The 22,269-nt window shown below is 36.3% G+C and overlaps 1 protein-coding gene across 1 annotated transcript; it reads left to right on the top strand.

The window, feature by feature from the left end:
- Nucleotides 1–12,144: 12,144 nt before the first annotated feature.
- LOC131143810 (aspartic proteinase CDR1-like) lies at nt 12,145–13,715 on the top strand. The gene has a single exon (XM_058092180.1). The coding sequence runs from the start codon at nt 12,205–12,207 to the stop codon at nt 13,528–13,530; it is 1,326 nt and encodes a 441-aa protein (XP_057948163.1). The 5' UTR covers nt 12,145–12,204; the 3' UTR covers nt 13,531–13,715.
- Nucleotides 13,716–22,269: the final 8,554 nt, after the last annotated feature.

The raw sequence follows: 22,269 nt of genomic DNA, 5'->3' as shown, positions 1-22,269 counted from the left end.
TCATAAAATACTAGCTTAGTGTATCCCCTTACCTGATTCTTGAAAAGCCCCTAAGAAAATTTGTCCCACACCTGCAGGGTTCCTAACTCAACACCTTGGAAACAACATTCCCCAGAATTAAAGTTCAGTATTTCTACACGTATAACACTTCCTATAACTGTCAAATAACCAAATACTAAGTAGAAAGCCTTACCCTGGATTTGGGATGGTTTCCAACTCAGCCCCATCGACGATCCACTCCGACAGACTTGCAGAGAACTATCCTAGGAGCGTCGTGGTGGCTTTATATCGTCGAACCGAAAAAAATTTGGTCCAAAATCTTAGAGAGAAGGAGGAGAAACCGTATGAGGAGATAGAGAGAGATTCGGCGCAGGAAAATGACTGAAAATTCTTGTTTAACCTTATTTATATTGCGGAATTTGTCGATGAGCCACGTCACCTCGTCGACGAGTCTTATAAAAAGTTCATTGACGAACTTCAACCCTCGCTGACGAATTTCAGAGTTCCAAAAATTCTCCCTCGGTATTTTCTCGTCGACGAATCCTATCCTCGTCGACGAGCTCCTGTTATACCCTCGTCGATGAGTCCCCTATATTCGTCAACAAGGAACTGAAAAATTCCTTAGGATTATCCTTTCCAAAATGCATCGTCTGCCTCCTTTTGTTTCCGGTTTCCATTTTATTTTCTTTTTATTATTTAAATAATATAATTCTTTTTGTTGTTACATAAAATCAATGTGTTCTAGTGACCAAATAGTTGTGTTCAAAACACTTTGGACGACTGAACAGTTGAAAGGTCAAAAAGTTTACCTAACTTTGGGTGACTGAACCAAAAAAAACTTCACCGTCCTCGATCAACCAAACTCGTATGCTCACCTTTTCCACCAACTCGGGCGCCCAAACTCTACGTTCAGAATACGCTCAGGCGACCAAACATGTGAGTTCGGTAAATCGAACTCTTGGCCAAGCGGCTAAACCATGGAAAAAATGAAAATCACCTTGGTTCAGCCACCCGAAGTTCTCACTGGGCACCCGAGCTTCAAAATTGTCTTTCCCTATTGTGAATGTTCGGGTGACCAAACCTAGAGTCGGGAGACCGGAACTCTCGGGTTGCTTAATTTTTAACTGCAGTAACTTGAGTTAATTATGGGTAAAATGGTTTAAAAAAAATTTAATTATCCCCTCTATGTCCCAACAGTCATATTTTTTGTAGAGGCAATATATATATATACCCTTATTTGCAATAATTAGCGAGTGATTAGGGATTTTAATTTACAAATTTCCTCTAAATTTTTGAGGGTCCTATTTCTTCATACAAACCCCATACACTCATATACCATCCTTCTTTTGAGAAATCCAAGCCTTGTGAGTGTTTATCAGTTGTTCTAGTGTGCTAAAAACCCTCATTGGTTTATTACATATTTGATTTTCGGATTGAGGGTTTAACTAGGTTTTTCTACCGATTTTATTTAATAAATCTTTGTGTGGGAAAACCTTATAGCCAAGTGAGTCTTTGCATTATTATCGCAACACTCATTAGGATTTTATTTTGTGTGTGCAAAATATTTTTCACAAATTATTTTCAAATATCTCTTATGCTTTATCATTGAGAAAATATTCTTGAGATATTTTGATTGCTATTGGTTGAAGTCTTTGAAACCCTAGATTGTTATTGAGAAAATTTTATACATAGTTTTAATGATTAGCTTATTGATACACTCTGGTGTTAGATTGAATATAAACATTATCTTGAGTGTTGATTGTACATATACATCACTGAGCTTATAGTTATTATATTATTTATGTGCATTGATTGATTTGTATTGGTACATATCTTCTTATCAGAGAAGCATTATATTGTACATGGTTTGTATTGTAATTCGGTTGTATTCTAGGTGCGTCCTGAGGGGGCGTTGATCTAGCCTATAAGGATCGGTAGGTCCTTCTCCGTCTCGCAAGGAGAATTTGTAAATGTTGAGGTTAGCCCTGTGCTAATTGATCTGGTTGTATTAGGTGTCACTCCACCCGCTAAGTGGACCTTAGTGGAATCCTTATGCTTGTGAGCCAAGGTGAGGATGTAGGTAGTATTGGCCGAACCCCTATAACATTTCTTATGTTGTATTTAATTTCTGCACTTAAACTTATGCACTTGAATGTTGTCATTTTAATTATGTTGAATGGTTTAGAAATACTGAGATTGCTTCAATTGCTTTACATTCTTGCTCAGTTTGATTTCTACTGAATTGAATAATTCTTAGAAAGACCCTAGGTTGGAAACTACTAATTTTCATTTGAATTTGACCTAGGAAAGTTTTAAATTTCCAATTCACCCCCCTCTTGGGAATACACAAAAGCTAACAAGACGATCCTAGAGGAGGCTCACAGATCCCTATACATAGTGCATCCTGGTAGCACTAAAATGTATCGGGATCTTCGGGAATCATTCTGGTGGAGCGGCATGAAGAGGGAGATAGTCAAATTTTTGGAAAATTGTTTGACATGCCAAAAAGTGAAGGCTGGGCACTAGATACCGGCTGGACAGTCGCAACCACTTCATATCCTTGAGTGGAAGTGGGACCATATTTCTATAGATTTTGTTATAGGTTTACCGTTGATGTTGCATGGGCAGAACACGATTTGGGTGATTATAGATAGACTGACGAAGACTACTCACTTCATCCCTATCAAAATTAACTACTCCATGGACAGGTTGGCAGAATTATATATTCTAGAGATAGTATGATCACATGGTGTGCCAGTGTCTATAGTATCGGATCGAGACCCACGTTTTACACCGTGGTTTTGAAAGGGCTTGTAGGAGGCTATGGTCTCTTAGTTATCATTCAGCACAACATTTCATCCTCAGAGTGAAGGATAGCCAGAGAGGACAATCCAGATCCTTGAGGATATGCTACAAGTGTGTGTCCTAGACTTCGGGGGTAGTTGGGCCGCTGGTTGAGTTTGCATATAATAATAGCTATCAAGCCAACATCGACATGGCACCTTACGATGTGTTATATGGTAAGAGGTGTCGTTCTCCACTATACTGGGATGAGATGGGTGAGAGGCGAGTTTCAGGACCAGAGTTGGTGCAACAGGCGTACGATAAAGTCCAACTTATCAAAGACAAAATCAGTACAGCTCAGAGTCAGCAAAAAAGTTATACTGATACTCCCCACCAGAAATTGGAGTTTGATACAAGAGACCATATGTTTCTAAAAATAGCACTGCTAAAAGGAGTTATAAGGTTTGGAAGGAAGGGTAAGTTGAGCCCTAGGTTTATTGGACCATTTGAGATACTTGAGAGAGTGAGGTTAGTTGCCTATCGGCTAGTTTTACCACCAGCTTTATCCGGAATACACGACGTATTTCATGTTTCCATGTTAAGGAGATACATCCCAGATCTCTTCCATGTGATCAACTATGTAGGGATAGAAATCGGTAATACTTTGGTATACGAGGAAACACTAGTATAGGTTATGGATAGGAAAGAATAGGAATTGCACAGTAAGAACATTCCATTAGTAAAAGTTCTGTGGATGAATCATGTAGTGGAAGAAGTTTCATAGGAGCTCAAGGAGCAAATACAACAGAAATACCTGCACCTTTTTAGAGGGGACCAACAGTAATTAGAAAAAAAAAAAAAAAAAGGTAAGTAACGTTTCTTTTGCAGGTTAATTAGTACATGTACAAGTTTCTATTTTGGTTGGTTATGGGAGAAATTTGTTCAATTATTGTTATCTCTTAGAACTCTATATATAACCATGGTATTCCTCCGCCATAAGTGAGAGTAAGTAATAAAATAAGTAGTCAATTTTTCCTTAGAGGATGGTTTATAGTATGGATAAATAATTTTTAGGACGAAATTTTTATAAGGAGGGGAGAATGTAGAGACCGAGAGAATTATAACAATTAAATAATAAAGGAAAAGAGAGAAAAAGGATTTTTCCAAGGGGCTCAGTAGGGTCTTGTTGACGAATGCAAAATATTCATCGACGAGTGGCCTTCTTAGGAACGTCGATGAGGACATGTGTCTCGCCAACAAAGAGAAACCAAAAGCAGGATTAAAGACATGCAGCCTCGTCGACGAACTCCCTTTTTGGACTCATTGACGAGGGTTTGTGGCTCGTCGACGAGGCCACATGGACAACACTCTATAGATATGCTCAAGTCACATTTTTAATGAAAAAACCTACATGCAAAACCCTCTTTCTCTCTCTCTCTCTCTCTCTCTCTCTAAAATTTGTCTCTCTAACTTCTCTCTAGATTTTCAGCTTCAATTCTCACCGGTTTGATGATCGGAAGTCGCACCATTACTCCTGGGAAGATTCTCTACAATATTGCTGGATTAGAATTTTGATTTGAGGCACTTAGGCCATCCCAAAATCTCAGTAAGTTAGTTATTTTAAGATGTATAAATTATTGGGAATTTCTAGACTAAGGGGAATGTGTTGGAAGATATTATACTAGTGTTTGTTAATTTATTGGGGAAATGTAAATTTCAAGGTGTTGAGTTGAGAACACACAGAAGTAGGTTTGGTTAGATTTGTAGGCTTCTCAGTAAGTTAGGTAAGGAGATAAACTAAATCGAAAATTTTCATAAAATTATTTATTAATATACAACATTTATTTTCAGAAATTATGTATGTTATAGTATAATGTTTGAGAATACTCCTATTGAACAGGAAAATAGATTTAATACATGTTATCAGAAAATATGATTTCAGATTAGATTTTATGTATAGAGTATTACTCACATTTGTGTGGCATGAGTATAAATTTCCATGAAAATTATGTTATATTAGAATAATATGATTTTTCCAGAATAAGCATGTTATGATAGTTTTCAAAGAAACTATAAAAATAGAGCAAGAATTATGGTTAAGAATATTATGTTAAACAATGCAGATATTCATGTTCAGTATGTTATGATATGGCCGGCACAGATGTTGTGATTTATAAGTTATGATATGACCAGCACAGATGTCGTGATTTATATGTTATGATATGGCCAATGAAGATGCTGTAATTATGCATGTTATGTTAGAAATTAGGAAAATATTATCATGTCAAATATTACTTTGAAATATGAAACAGCTATGTATTAGTAATATGAAATGTACTATATGTTATCATAATTTGAATGACTTAGTCTAGATTTCATAGCACAGTACCATAGCTATATGATAAGATGAAATTCAAGTATAAGTATATATTAGTGCTATCACACATCTCAGATAGAGTGTGGGAGATGGCAGTCGATGTGGCTTTAGTGTAGTGCAGGTATCCCTTTGGCAGTTTGGACCAGGTGGGGCAAGTCCATCATACTTACAGAATTATGTTTGACTTAGTGTGGTCGGCCAGCCATTGCTAGGTCCTACCTATAGGCCACACAACCCAGTCATGTGGCAGTAAGACATGACATTAGCTAGCTATCCATCCTGAGTATTATTTCAATATTGTATAGTTATAGAAGATGTTTACATGACTACAAAATTTAGTACATTATTTATTATGATATGATGACACATGTTTTACTCATAATTTATACAACCAATTTTATCAAATATGTATATATTATGTACAATTCATGTCTAAACACGATAATACTCATGTTGTCACACACTAATATTAGTTTATTTCCCTTACTGAAAGGTGTCTCACCTAAGCATTTCAAACATTTTAGGAAATCCAGATAGAAGAGCGGATAGAGCTCCACAGCAGTAGTGGTTGGCTGAATTACCTTGTTAAAGGATAAGTAGTTGAGTTAGGGTCAGATTGGTTTTTGGATTATAACCCTAGGGTACTTTTTGGTCCTTTTGTGGATGTTTATATATCTATATGACAAATTCAGTAGAACTTTCGTAGAGGTTGTATGGCATGTATGTGATTTATGTTTTCTGCTGCTTAAGTATCAGAGATGTATGACAAGTATATCGCCGATACCCATGGGTTCGGGTTGATCATGACCATATCAATTTAGCAGGATATCAGAGTAATTTTGAATGTTGTTATGTACAATATATATATATATATATATATATATATATATATGTAAATAGCAAAAATAGACAGGTCCTTACATAATGTGCTTTAAGTCCGTTCTGGCTACCACTTCACTTTCATGTGTGTGATATGAATGATTAACTTGTTCAAGTATTTAGGCACACACATTAGTAACATATAGTTAGTCATAATCAAAACCAGGGATCAGATTCAAAAAGTCAACAGAATTAATAAAATTATAATTTTATGCATCATTCATATTTATTTATTTTTTTCATTTTCAATGGTATTAAAATAAAATTTTATTTTAAATTTTATTTAATATAAAAAAATAATTTTCTTTCTATTTTCGCTTATTTTCCTTTCCCCGTCAAAATTCTTAATTCAAACTTTTCTCACACGAGAAAACTACATGTGAAAAGACTATCACTTTTGGTATTTATAATTGATAAGTTTCCTATAGATAATTTAATTGAAAATTTTTTCTTTTTTTGAAAAGAGAAAAGAAAATGATAGGAAACACTTTGGAAAAAGCTGAGAAGAATAGTGGGAAGCATCGACTTCATTTGCTTATGGTGAGGTTGTCACTCCCCGAACCCCCTAGGTGGGGCCCGGGGTGTGATGACACTCTTCACCGTCTCTGATACCATATCTAACATACACACAATGGAAATAATATATAACTACCTCAAATGAAATACCAGAGTACTATATACAACCCAAAAAGGAGTATCCCTTCACTTTATATTACATAACCAAAAATTCTAAAACATAATTATATATATTTCATTTCTTACTACTACAAAAAATTTACCCAAAATTCTCAACTCTGCCCCTGAGCTTTCTAAGCTCGTTCACCAGAATGGCCTAAAAAGTCAATAAATCCTTGGGGTGAGTTTAAAGACCCAAAAAATTTATTCATGAAAATAATAATAATAATAATAATAATAATAATAATAATAATAATAATAATAATAATAATAATAATAATAATAATAATAATAAAGAGAGAAAGGGAAAGAAATCTTAAAAGGGGGAAGTAGTAGGGATTTGCCGACGAAAGGAGAGAGAAAAGGAAAGAAATCTTAAAAGAGAGAAACAGTAGGGATTCATCGACGAACCTAGGGTCTTTGTCAACGAATGTCCCCATAGAACTTGTTGACGAAGTACACGTCTCTCGTCAATGAGAAGATACCGAGAGTCTGTGAATTTCTGGAAACTTTCAGGTTCGTCAACGAATTGGCCTCTTCGTCGACGAAGAGCCTTCATGGGTTCGTCGACGAATCACTTGAACTCATCAACGAATGTTGGCCTATAAATAGCTTTTCTGTCATTTTCAATGAGATATTTTTTTTTCTCTCTTTCTCTCTCACTCTCTTTCTAGCCCACAATTCTCTCTCTCTCTCTCTCTCTCTCTCTCTCTCTCTCTCTCTCTCTCTCTCTCTCTCTCTCTCTCTCTCTCTCTCTCCCTTCAATTCCAACTTCGTTATAGCCTGGATTGACGATCGAGAACCGCCACGAGGTTTGTGGGGAGATTCTCAACAACATAGTCGGAGCGAATTTTCAATTTGGAGTTTCGGGGCACCATTCCAAAATCAGGGTAAGTAAGATATTTTAGAATTTGGGTTACTTGGAGTATTCGAAACCTAGGAAGTGATAAATGAAAATTGTTTTGAAAAATGAGTTGTTTAACTTAGGAAAAATGTGATTTTTAGGGTTTTGAGTTTCAGACACCGCGGGCATAGGATTTTGGTGTTTATGAGCCTTTTAGTAAGGCAGGTAAAGGGAATAAATTATAACAAGTATTTTTGAGAAATATCGGTTGAATTAATAAGTGAAAATGTGAGTATGGTATTTTTCTTAGAATTATTATGTTATGAATATCAAATAAAATTTGTGTGGCATATGATTTGTTCTAGAAATGTGTTTGAAATTGAGTGGGTGTTTTGCACTGAGAATAATAAGCCTATGATACATATATATTGAAAGGCTTTATGTAGAAATGGAAATAACGGAAATCAATTATGTTTTTATATACTAAATTGGGATAATATGAGAATGATTTTATTGGGAAACATTGAAAAGTGATATGTACTGAAGAGTATCTTTTGAGAAATAATGAAATATGAAATATGGAAATGCTTTACGAAAAAATGTTGAATAACGTGAAATGAGATGTATATACGTTATTATGAGATGAAATTTGTACTAAAATGATGAAAATATCATTGATATGATGAGATGAATTGCGAATGCTGAAAATGAAAATATTGCAATGTGAATTCTAAAATGTAAATCTTGAAATGTGAATATTGAGATGGGGATACTGAATTGTGAAAACTGAACTGAAAATACTGAAATGTGAATAATGCAATGTGAATGATGAATGGCAATTGTGAATAATGTAGTATGAATAATGAATTGTGAATATAGAAATGTGAAATGTGAATGATGAAATGTGGAGAATATTTTCAGGGCAGTATAACCTTGACCATGGGGTGAAACATGGCGTGGAGAATATTGTCAGGGCAGTATAATCTCGACTATGGGGTGAAGCATGACATGGCGAATATTTTTATGGCAGTATAACCTCAATCATGGGGTGAAGCATGGCATGGGGAATATTTTCAAGGCTATATAATCTCGACCCTGGGGTGAATCATGGCGTGGAGAGTATCTTCAAAGTAGCATAACCTCAACCATGGGTTGAAGCATGGCATAGAAAGAATATTCTCAGGGTGGCCATGAGTTACAGACGCGCATGTAGTGCTAGATGATGAAATGAAATTGAAAGTGAAAAGAAAGAGCGTAAGTTTAATAACATAGATAAATAAGGTGAAATAAAACTCTCTGCATGAGGGCTTACTAAGTAAGATGAGTACCCTGATGAGTATTAGTTGTAGTCATACCCAATTTAATTGGGTAGGATTACAAACGATATCCGAGCAGAGGGGAGCTACATGTATGGTCGTGTAATCTTCCCTATCCTCAGGAATTTTCACTGGTAAATATGGGTCACATGTGAATGAGATGAAAGATGGGAATAAAGCTTATAAAAGCTTGTGTTTTATATCTATATGATTATAAGAATGATTGGTGTATTTTTTCATATGGTGTTATCACTAAAACGTGTGTATATATATATATAATGATATAATGAAACTCATACTGCCACACACTTTAAATAACTTATTCCGTCTTATTGAGATGTGTCTCACCCAATTATCTAAATATTTTAGGGAACCATGACAAGTTTGGAGATAGAGCTCCGAGATAGAGGGAAGCTAATACCCTGATTAGATTGAGTGAGTTTTTTGAGTTAGGGATGGAGGATTCCCCTAGAGTTTTGATTGATTTTGGGATTGTGTTGGATGTGTGTGTGTATATATATATATATATATATGGATGTATAGTACTCTGGTTATTTGTATTCTGGATGATTTGTATATATTGACTTCCGCAGTTATGATTGTTTATATAAGTTTGACTGATTACCTAGTATCCCAGTTTGGGTTGGGTTATGCTTAAATGGTATCAGAGATTTTGACATGGCTGATGTGTGATTTGAATTTGGATTTATTATTTTTGAAAAAAAAATTGTATGAAAATTGAGGCATCATAGTGAGACACCTCTCCGTAAGGAAGAAATAAACTATAACAATGTATGGCAGAAGAGTTTATATATATATAATATAAACTCATCAATTAATCAACAACAACTCAAAAGACACTTACAAACTATAGTCACACAAAAAAAACCCATATTTATAGTGAAATTTCTCGAGGATTGGGATGATTACATGCCTATACATGTATCTTCCCTCTGCTCTAATACCATTACCACTACCAGAGCACTCATCTGACTCAGTAAGTCCTCGAAGTTATATATATAAGCAAAGTCTCCGAGAATAGGGAATATTACACGCTCATACATATAACTTCCCTCTGCTTTGGTACCAGACTATAATTACCAAGGTACTCACCTTTCTTAGCAAGCCCTTGGGCGGAGAGCTTTATTTCACCCTAATTATTTATGTAATTAAATTCACATACCAGTATACACACACGTTCACATCAATCATCCCATAGGACACGGTACCTTTCATTCATATCCACACAAGATTCACATATCCACACACATCATTCACACCCACATAGGGTCCATGTCCACACAGGATACACAACCACACAGGTTACCATTTCATACACACAACCTTATTCATAGTAAATCGATAAAATAAACTCCTCATTCCACTGCTAACGTTTTACTCCCTTTATATAAATGACCATATAACGACCTCCTTATACCACTGCCAACATTATATGGTGATTTATATCAAGTACGATATAACGACCTCCTCATACCATTGTCAATGCTATATCACAATTTACATGAACCACATTACACATCCAAGACATTTACAACATTAATCACCACTAGACAGTATTCTCAATCAAGCAGTATTCACAATCAAGCATTCTCAACTGAAAATTATTCACAAGCAACAGTATTCTCAACCAACAAATATTAACATCCAGTTAATTATAAAGGATTTTCTCATGTCACACAGTTTTTCCCAATTATGATTTATAATAAAAAAAAAAACCATTATTTTCAATTGCTAAATTGTTCAAAAAATCATATTATGAATATACGACTTTTATACTCAAAGGTAATCGGTTCAAATTAAAATAAAGTACGATATAATTTATTTCCCCATACTTGTTGCTCAAAATTCTACCTAAATCGAACGGAAAACAAGACCATGTATTCAAAAAGATCCTAACTTAGTCAATTCAACCCTAGAATGCCTAATATTCTAATATTTCCAAGCATATACGGTTAAATAATTAATAAATCTAAAAAATAACTCTCTTACCCTAATTTTGGAGTGGTGTCCAAGAACTCCAAATCAAGATTATGCTATAACTAACTTGAAGAGAATCAACCCAGGAATCTTGTGGTGGTTTCCGATCATCGATTCGGGTTGAATTCATGTCGAAATCGAAGAGAGAAGGGGGAGGGGCTGTAGCCCTAGAGAGAGAAAATGAGAGAAGATAGATTTTTCGGAGAAAAATGACCCAAGGTCAATTTATAAGCTGTAGTGCCACTTGGATTCGTTGATGAGAAGAAAAGACTCGTCGACGAGCCACAGAAGGACATTCGTCGACGAGAAAAATGCGTTCGTCGACGAATTCTTAAAAAAATGAAATTTCTGGCTTTGGGTAATTCTTCGTCGATGAGACACGTGTATTCATCGACGAGACCAAGAAAGACATTCGTCGACGAGTCCCTGCTTGATTCCTTTTTTGAATTTATTTTCTCTTTATTTATTTTTATTTTATTTTCTAGGTTCAGGTTATTACAGAGGTAATGTTTATTGGCTGTGTGACTGTCTTCACACATGAGTCATGTTGTGCTCGAATGCGAGGTGGCAACTCTCTCAAGTCCAGTCCACATTTATTGAAGCAAAAAAGTTAATCATAAATCATGGATACTGCGAGATAGCATAGCAATTGTTTGACCATTTGTTAAAAGGTTCAATCTCTCTACATTACATTCGGATGGATCAAGAATATCCTTTAAAGAAATGAATGAAAAAAATCAAAATTATATATTTTTTATGATTGCTTTAGGTCTCTTGAAATCTATGCCGGTAACGAAAATTAGTAGAAATATATATATATATATATATATATATATTAATCTTGCATCTTTTCTTATATAATAGAGTGTTGATATAATAGAGAAACCCACTAGCTAGTAAATTAAACAAGTTCCAATTCTTTTAGCATATTGATTATACGTTTTTTTGAAGATATTAATTTAGAACAACATAGCAAAAAATAGTTTATTATCTCCTTTTCAAGAAATCTACTCATTACTTCTAATACAAAAATTTTAAACTCAACTAGAAATTTCTCAATGTAAAAATCAATTTGGCTCTTTTGGCAGAGTAGACCGAAACCCGGGTCGTTTGATAATTGCACCATCACCATGGGATGTAATTTGGGGCAGAATGACTACTTTAGTCGCATAATTCATAATTGTATTAAGGAAAATCCCATCAAATTGAGCAACAAAATATCTTATTCCTCCCCCTAGATATACCAACGCAGCGTTACTCGTGTCAATCATCGAACTACCCTCCATCTCTCTCTCTCTCTCTCTCTCTCTCTCTCTCTCTCTCTGCCTAACATGCACCTACTCCTCCACTGTCTTCTGACTCTTCTCCTCACCTCTCATGCACAAACTCCATCTCTCGCCCAAACCCAACCTTTGGGTTTCACCACCCATCTCATCCACCGCGACTCCCCCTCCTCCCCATTCCACAACCCTTCCGCAACCAAACGCGACCTCTTACGCGCCGCCTTCCTCCGCTCCATTTCCCGAAGAAACCACATACTTCGCCGCGCCACCCCGGCCTCCAAAGCTGGTATAGACACCACCCTCTCCGAAGCCGACGGCGACTACCTCATCCAGCTCTCCTTCGGTACCCCGCCGGTGCACCAAGTTCTCCTCAACGCCGACACCGGCAGCGACCTTATTTGGCTCCAATGCACCCCCTGTGGCCACTGCTTCACCCAAGACGCCCCTCTATTTAACCCGGCCAACTCATCCGGGTACAAAATCTATTTATGCAATTCGGACACTTGTAAGACCCTCCCCATTTACGCCTGCGTCAGGAATATCATCCCGAAAGACGCTTGTGGGTACTACTACAGCTACGGAGACAATTCCCTCAGCATTGGGATCCTTTCCCAAGACACAATCGCTTTGAACTCCATCTCGGGCCGGGTCCATGCTTTCCCCGGATCTGTTTTTGGGTGCGGGCGCGTCAACGATGGTCTCTTCACGAGCCACGAGTCGGGCATGGTCGGTCTCGGTCGCGGACCCTTGTCTCTGATTTCCCAATTGGGTGCTAAAATCGACTACAGATTTTCCTACTGCCTTATCCCGTTGAGTTCGAACCGGACGAGCAAGTTGAGTTTGGGAAAAGAAGCGCTCGCCGGTAAGAGAGGCGCCGTTTCGACTCCTCTCGCGTCTCCACAGCCACCCTCGACGTACTACTACGTTACTCTAGAGAGTGTTACGGTGGGAAGGAAAACGTTTCGGGCGGCGGTGAGCGGGAGCGAAGGGAACATCATAGTAGATTCCGGGACGACGTTCACGTTTCTGGAACCAAAGGTTCACAGTGGCGTGGAAGCGGTGGTGAAAAGCATGTTCAGCCATCTACGGCCGACGACGGACCCGAATAATCCAGACGCGCTGTGTTATGAAGCGAGCCCGAAGCGGGTTAAGTTGCCGGACATGGTGCTCAAATTTAAGGGTGGGGCTCAGATTCGGTTGAAGGCGGCGAACGTGTTTATAACGGGGGATGATGGGTTTTGCCTTGTCATATTTTCTAGTACTAGTACTGGGTTGTCCATAATTGGAAATGTGGCGCAGGCAAACTTCGAGGTGGAATTTGATATTAAGAAGAAGCTGGTGTCGTTTGCTCCCAAGGATTGTACTAAAGTTTAGTCGTTGGACAGAGCAGTTCCAATTAATCGTCTTTATCCATATATGGACTATGGCTCCTTAGAACTAAAGTTTAGTACTTGGACAAAGCAGTTCCAATTAATCGTCTTGATGATCTATATATGGACTTTGTAACAATTAAAATGAATAAAATGAATATTGTTGCGTTAACTTGATTTTCAGGTCAATTAGGTGCATTTTACAGTGCTAGTGCATGTAGTTTTATTGTAAAGGTGAGTTAATACTGGAGAAAAATATTAGACACAAGGAGCACAACTTATAAGTTACAATAGATTTGTAGTACTCTTGTCCAAAAAATTTACCATTGGACACTGCAGTTTTTCATACCCTATGGTATATGATGAAATGTAGTAGAAGAAGGGTAATGGGTCCACAAGCCTCTTCCCTCGGTTTTAAGCTTATGCGATGCTTTTGGCATTGAGCCCTATTCACAAAAATATAATTAAGAATATGCACCAATACAAGCTTATGGAGCACGATTTTCGTAGAGGAGGTTTTATACCTTCGATTACTTTAAATTTTTTTATATATACTTTTATGCACTTACCATAAATGATAAGATTTACGCATCATTGATGGCGATAACAAGTCACTTATGTTCTTACACAATGGATACTCAAAAATAATATGAGGGCTGAGCTATTTTTATCTCGTAAATATAAATTAACATTAATATAAATTTACCTTTGTTTTTACACCATATGAAAACTCCAAAATAATATGAGTGCTGAATTATTTTATCTTGTAAACACAAATTAACATTAATATAAAATAATTTCTTGTAAATATATTTAATAATTTTTGGCCAAAATGTTAAAAAAATAAATAACTAAAAAAAGGAGAAACACGTCCTTATGTGTTGAAACAAAAATTGTGTAAAATTAGCAATTATTTTGTTGTGTGATGGTGTTGACTTTTTGAGTCTGTCTCTTGTTTTGATTATGACAAATCACGGTATTTCATTTGTGTGTTAAGTGTATGAACAAGTATATTTTTCTAAGCACAGTTGACAAATGAGGGATGGAAGCCGAGATACACTTAAATGAGCACATCTTTCGGCGAAGCCCATGGAATTGACGAGGAGCAAAGCATGAAGCCTTAGTTTCTTTTAAGTTGTATTTTTATTCGGATATGAAATAATAATCTATCGATCTATACTAATTAATATATGACATGCATGGTAGGGACTACAAGCTCAAGACCATAGATGGAACTTAGGGATCGGTCGACCGACGCCGGATTTTTTCGGTCGGCTCTCAAAGACCCTAGATTGACCATAGGACCCACAATATTGTATAAAAAGTCCCCCATAATCTTAGAATTGATTATCATATGACTAGGGATACTTCATAAGAAGAATACGACCGAAATGCTAAATGTTGGCATGTTTGGTCGACCGAACTCCAATGCACAGAGTTCTTTGATAGACCGAACCATCCCAAGGTCAAACTGCTAACCACTCAGTTGAACATCCTAAAATGTATACCAATGCCCTGGTCGACCAAACAGACACGTGGGAAGTCCCAACACCTTGGTCGACCGAACCTCCAATTTCAAAAGGACTTGGTCGACCGAAGTGTATGAAGTTCGGTCAACTGAACTTAGTCTAGTCGATCGAACATCGGAGGTTCTGAAATTGCCTCAAGTCTGGTCGACCAAACTTACATTTCAAAAATGCCTCGGTTTACCGAACTTGACAATTGGGTTGACCGAACCTCAAGTACAGTCGACCAACCTTCTCAGGTTGTCCAATTTTTACTGAGGTTAAACTGAGTTATTTTTAATTAAACTCAATTAATTTTTTTCCGAAATACCCACCGTGTCCCTAACGACTATAATTTTTCCCACCTCTATATATATGTGTTCATTTGCAAAAATTAATGGCAAATTAAAGCTTTGATTAGAAAACTTTCTCTCTAAAATTTCTTTGTGCTTCTCACTCCCATTCAAGCCCATATACCTCACTTTTACTCATTCCTTGCAAAATCATATTGAGTGAGTGTATCTTGAGATTACCTACACTAGCTTATACTTTCTATAACGCCCTGACCTGACACGTGAGCCCGGGGGTGCTACTTTAGTGACGTCTGAGTACCTGATACCATCATATCACATACGATATGTAGCGGAGTAAATGATACATTCTAAACATTCTATTACCAGAGTCTAAATCAACATATATATATATATATATATATATATATCAAGGTTCTGTGTATGCACATATTACATCCCACAAACTAGTTCACATACTCGGTCCAAATGACCAGCAATACAAGCCCGAAGGAATACTACAATAACTACTCACATCTGAGTTCTTGAAGACACTCGCACAAAACTATTCTATTCTCCAACCCCTGGAATCAGCTAAACTCAATCTCTGTAATTCCCTGAAAAGATACGTTGTACAACGGGATAAGACACCTCTCAATAAGGAAGATTAAGTTAATGACAGTGTGTGGGGTCAACTTGCATCTCTGTGTATTTCAAAATCATCATACATATCTCTGTTACTAAACATAGTATATAAATACTCATTTCTCATAATATAAAACAATTCTAGAAATAATAATATAATTATATAAATATACATATATGCATAAAAGATACACCCCGGAACTACTCGCCATGTATAAGTCCTCATGGTTAAGGTTGTGCAGCCCGAAGGCTAGACAAAACTGGGGGGATCAACCCAAGCCAAGTCAACTCAACTCCTTGCATTCGCCGACAGCAGGCTTCTGCAATCACTTGCGGGTCTGATTGCCCCACCACTTCCTAGAAGGGTACTACCTCTACCAATTCGGCTAGGACCACCCAACACCACACTCTCGTAAATGTGGGCGCATGCGGTTAAATGGTGCAGCTCTCCCTAGCAACGGTAGCGTGCTCACAACACTGGGTTCTCAGGTTTCCTAAAGCATATGGTGCAATTTAGGTATGTTGGCCAAACTAGCTTTTCAATCTTATTTTGACGATAACAAATGAAGGGTATTTTAACATGTGTTGTTGAGTGACTTTATTTCATGATTAAGTAAAACTACACTCATGTTTGTCATGGAAGCAAGCTGGTAATCAAAGCCAATCAAGTGAAATACTCTTAGAGTATTGAAGCAATAAAAGACAAATGAAAATCTTAAAGGCTAAGTGATACTCGAAGTCAAGCTAAACCTCAAGAGACTTAAGACTTAGATCTTAAAAGTCATATTCAGTAAAGTCGTTTGCAAGTACTTCAGTTCAAATATGATTTAGAAATATGAAGCTTTTTAGGATACAAAGACTTAGAGACAAGTTCTTGAAAAACCCTCGAAAATGATTTTGAAAAGTTATATTTGAGTCTTTCAAATAACTAGAGTTTAAAAATCAAAAATGAAAATATTTGAAAAAAGAATGGACTGGTTAGCCTACTGACTAGAACGCATTAGATTGGCCAGCTAACTGACAAACACCAAGAATGAATAAACTTGCTCAGTTGATTGACAGTTTGAACTTGAATTAGTCAGCTAACTAACAACCTAGTATGTCCAGTCGATTAACCATTTTGAACGTGGTTGAGTCAGCCGACTGACATTTTACAAAATTTAAGTTTTAGCAAACAGAAAGGTCTCAACCGCCTATCCAGCCGACTATTTCTGTGAAATGAAGTACCTAGTCGCTTGTCCAGTCGATCGATTCCATAGGATTTTAATTCTTTAAACTTCAACGGGAAAATTCTAAAAATTAGTTTTTCAAATATGAAAGTTATAAAAACTTGGTGGACACTCCAAGTAACTTGAGGAATAAGGAAACTAATCCTAAAAGGTCTATAAATACTCCCTTAACCCCAAGAAATTAATCACCAAGCAATCACACAACATTCTTGCATTCAAACTTTCAATCTCTCTGAAAGTTCTCTATTACTCACACTCCATCTGGGAGATATCTTCTGAAATTGCTACTGAATCATCAACCTACGGTTCTAACACTGAGTTTTCACAATCACTAAAAGAACCTTGGTGATCTCTATACTTGAGTTTCATACTTTCTATCTTATTATTTGATTGAAGTATATTTTCTGCTCTAACTTGTACAAATATGCTTTATTTTGAGAGTTTCATTGTACTCAGATTCTTGTAGCCTTCTCGTTGTACTTTGATGGTTCAAAGTTAATTTGGATCGTTGTACCAAGCGTGGGTTGATCACTTGGAGAGGTTTCTCTTCTAGGAAAAGAGGGATTGTTGTAAAAAGCTTGCTCCGCCCAGAAAGGAGCGTACATAATGGAATCCTTTGGTGGAAACCAAAGGAGAGCACATAGGATGGGGATAAGACGAACCTTGTAAAATCGTGGTGTTCTTCTTTCCCTATTCTTTTAAATGTTAGTACTTTGCATATTGTGTATGTGTATGCTAAATTGTGGGGCTAAAAGCTAATTTAAAAGAAGATTTTTAATTTAACGAAAATACATTTTAATTAACCATTTGCGGAAACCCACAAGGAAGCACGTTAGTTAATTTGTGAAAATCTTAATTAAGAGAGCGCAAATAAATCCATTCCAATTCAGGGCTTGCATATAAAATACAGTGTTGCTTACAAAAGCACAAATTGAAATTATGTTTATAATTTCAAGATTGTGGTTGGTTTGATATTTGTGATTGATTATTTAAGTTTTTCAGTTATTTTGTGGTTTTTTTTTTAATTATGGTTGTGAATTGATTGGCTTACCTTAGTTCTTGTTGTAAAAAAGGAACTTAAAATTTTAATAACCCAAATCACCCCCCTCTTGGGATTACTATTCCACTTTCAATTGGTATCAAAGCTAAGGTATAGTAAATCTTAACTAGAAGCTATATAAAGATCAAAATGGCATAGGTAGGAATAGCTCCCTTCAAAGAAGGTCAATCCTCAACCCGACCGTCAATTTTTTGTAGACTGAATTATTCATTCTGGAAACAACGTATGAGAATCTACCTTCAAACAATGGATTGGAAAGCTTGGAAGATTGTCATAGATGGTGACTTAATTCCTACCAAGAAAGTAGATGGAAAAGAAGTCCCTAAGGAAGAAAAAGACATGACTGAAATCGATCACAAAATGCTACAAGTAAATTCAAGTGCAAATACTGTTTTATATTATGCTCTAGATATTAATGAGTTTAATAGAGTCATGGCTTGCAAAATCGCTAAAGAAATTTGGGACAAGCTGAAAGTAACCTATGAAGGCACCAAAGATGTTAGAGATAATTGGATCGACATGCTAACTAGTGAATACAAATGTGACGCCCCGACCCGCCAAGTGGGGCCCGAGTGCCACGTGTTCCAATCACCTGTATCTGATATCATAATTAACATACACACAGCGGCCCATGAATAAATAACCTCAAATAAATACCAGAGTTCTATATAACAACCAAAAACCAACACTACAACATCCAAATATCTGTATCCACAACTAGCATTTAAAACGTAATTTCGTACAAATATATCTATACATATATCAGTATCTCACAATACCCCAAAAAGAAACTATCACAAACAGTCCCAGCCTAGGCCTTCAAACCCGGTCTCCAGAAGAACCTGAAAAATTGCTAATCCACTAGGGTGAGACACTTCTCAGTAAGGGTGGAATAAATTATAACAGTGTGTGACAAATGAGTTTTAATATTTATATCTCAAAATAAACTGCTTCTCATATAACATCAATAACAACTGAGAAAATGTACCATTAATAACATTCCTGACATCCAATATCACACACACATTCAATATACACAAATACATAATTTTTATGCAGGCGAAAGTCCCCAAGGATAGGGAAGATTACCCGCCTATACAAGTAGCTTCCCTCTGCTTTGATACTAAAAACTACCTACCAGAGCACTCACCTTACTCAGTAAGCCCTCAGGTGAAGAATTACCTCGCTGCCAGTCCACACATTTATTATTTTATAGGCAAAAGTTTCCGAGGATCGGGATGTCTACCCGCCCATACAAGTAGCATCCCTTTGCACTAATACCAAGAAACTACCTAGTAGAACACTCTTCTTTCTTAGCAAACCCCCGGTGGTATGTTTACCTCGCCGCATGCACACACATGCATTCACAATATGCTATACCATTATTTTTTTTATGCTATAATTAAACTCACATGCGCACAGCACATCCACACAGGAATCATGCATCTCATACTTCATCTTCCAATGTCCTCAGTACATGGCCCACACAGAGCAACTGCGTACATGTCAGTACGTGGCCCACACAGGCACCTACGTACTTCTTATCTACACGTGGCCTACACAGGCACCACTAACCATATAGGGTACATAACATGGCTCACACAGGCACCATTATCCACACAGGATATAATGTGGCCCACACAGGCACCACTACCCACACAGGGTATATAACATGGCCCACACAGGTACCATTATTCACACAAGATATAACGTGGCCCACATAGGCACCACTACCCACACAGGGTATATAACATGGCCTACACAGGCGCCATTATTCACCAGTATCCAATCCCCATGACCTACCCGTCATACATCAGTAGAACAAGCTCCTTGACCTGCCAATGTCCTACCCCACATAAATGACATTTTGACAAGCTCCTCAACCTGCCAACGTCATATCATGATTTACATCTAGGCAATATAACAACCTCCTCATGCCAACGTTATATTGAGATGCATATGAATAACCACACCAGTTAGTTCACACAGACGCATTAGATCATTTCCATACAGGAATCCAATAGATTAATACATTCTCACACAATAATCTAACAGATCAATACATTTCCACACAGTATCCCCACAGATCAATACATTTCCATAAATGAGTCAAACATAATAACTCATTCATCATGCCATAATCATTTCAAACACCCCCATATGCAAACCCAAATACCACAATAATTCATATTCAATTTATTAGGAAAAATTACTCCCATGTCACATGAATTTAATATCATAAACAATTATCCCAAATATAACCTTAAACCAAAATCATCATTTTCCCAGTAATCATGCTATTCTGAAAACCATATAGATAAATAATAAATTTCATACGCTCGTAAATAATCGGTTCACTTTAATAAAATACTGATATAATTTTATTCTCCCTTACTTGATTCCCAGAATCACGCCTGCAGGGCTCCCAAAATTATACCCGCAGCGCTCACCTAAACCCTGATTCAATCAAATCAACCCCAATAAAATACTATTTTAACATTTCCTAATTTAAAATAATTAAATAATAATTAATTTCTAAATAACCCATTTATCCTAGTTTTGGGCCTATTCCTACAACAACCTCACGAGAATTTCACTCCGCTAGACTTGAAGAGAATCATCCCTAAATTCTCGTGGTAGTGTCTGATCGCACATTTGACTTAAAATTTAGGAAAAATTAAGATAAGAATGAGAATTTGGCTTACCCCACGAGATATGCTCACGTTACTCTTACGACAAATCCATTTCAGTAGATATGTCGGTGGCGAAGAATGGAGTTCGGTGGTATCTTCGGATTTTCAATTGGACGAGAATCGGCCGTGAAATCGTAAAAAGAAGAAGAGTGGAGAGCGTGAGAGAATATATTTAATTTTTCTTTATCTTTCTCTCTCTTTCTTTCCTTCTTGTTCTGTTCTGTGCACGTGAATTTTTTTCTCTTCTTTCCTTCTATTTTGTTCCAACAGAAAACTTAAACACTAAGTTTTCTTTTTCTTTTTCTTTTTCTTTTTCTTTTTTTTTTCTTTCCTTTATCCTTTCTTTAACCTTATCATATACTTATATATACTTGTACATATTACTTACATATATACTTATATATATATATATATATATATAATTAAATATACATATATATATATATATATATATATATATATCCACAATCCTCATATTCTTAATTTAATTAATTTTCTTAATAATAATTAATTAATTAATTAATAATAATAATTTTTTGAATTAATAATTTTTTATTATTTATTTATTTTATTATTATTATTTTTGGGTCATTACAACAAAGCCTTTAAAATGAATCCAGATGAATCAATCACTAGTATGCACACTAGGTTCACCCACATAATAAATTCTCTCAATGCTTTAGGGAAAACATATTCTACCTATAAGATGATCCGTAAGATTCTTAGAGATATTCCACCTATATGGGAACCAAATGCTACGGACATAACCGAAGGAAGAAACCTTAAAACCACATCACTAGATGAACTCATAGGATCACTACTCACTTATGAAATGGCTTTAAAAGAAAGAAATCTTGAAAATAAGAATAATAAATTTATAGCTCTTAAAGCATTAAGAGAAAGCTCAAATGATGAAGATAGTGAATCAAGTGACTTAGATCAAGATGAACTAGCCTTTATTAATAAAAGACTTTGAAAATTCTATAAAAAAACAAGAAGTTCTCTAGAAAATTCAGAGGAACAAAAACTGAAAAAGGTGAAATAAGTAAGAAGGCGAACAAAATCAAGAATGATCCACTGACTTGTTATGACTGCAAAAAGATAGGACACATCAAGCTGGAATGTACTCAGCTCAAGAAAGATAAGAAGAAGAAGAAGAAGAAGAAAACAACGATGAAAGACACATGGGATGACGTAAGCTCAAGTGAATCAGATAACGAATCCCGCGAGCAAGAGATGGTAAACCTATGCTTCATGGCACACAACGAAGAGGTAAATTCCTATTACTCCTCTTTAGAGGAATCAAGTAATGAATCATGCA

The sequence above is a fragment of the Malania oleifera genome, chromosome 12, assembly GCF_029873635.1.
Source record: "Malania oleifera isolate guangnan ecotype guangnan chromosome 12, ASM2987363v1, whole genome shotgun sequence".
Lineage (NCBI taxonomy): Eukaryota > Viridiplantae > Streptophyta > Magnoliopsida > Santalales > Ximeniaceae > Malania > Malania oleifera.
The sequence above is the reverse complement of the archived record's forward strand: the minus strand, read 5'-3'. Positions and strand labels throughout refer to the sequence as shown.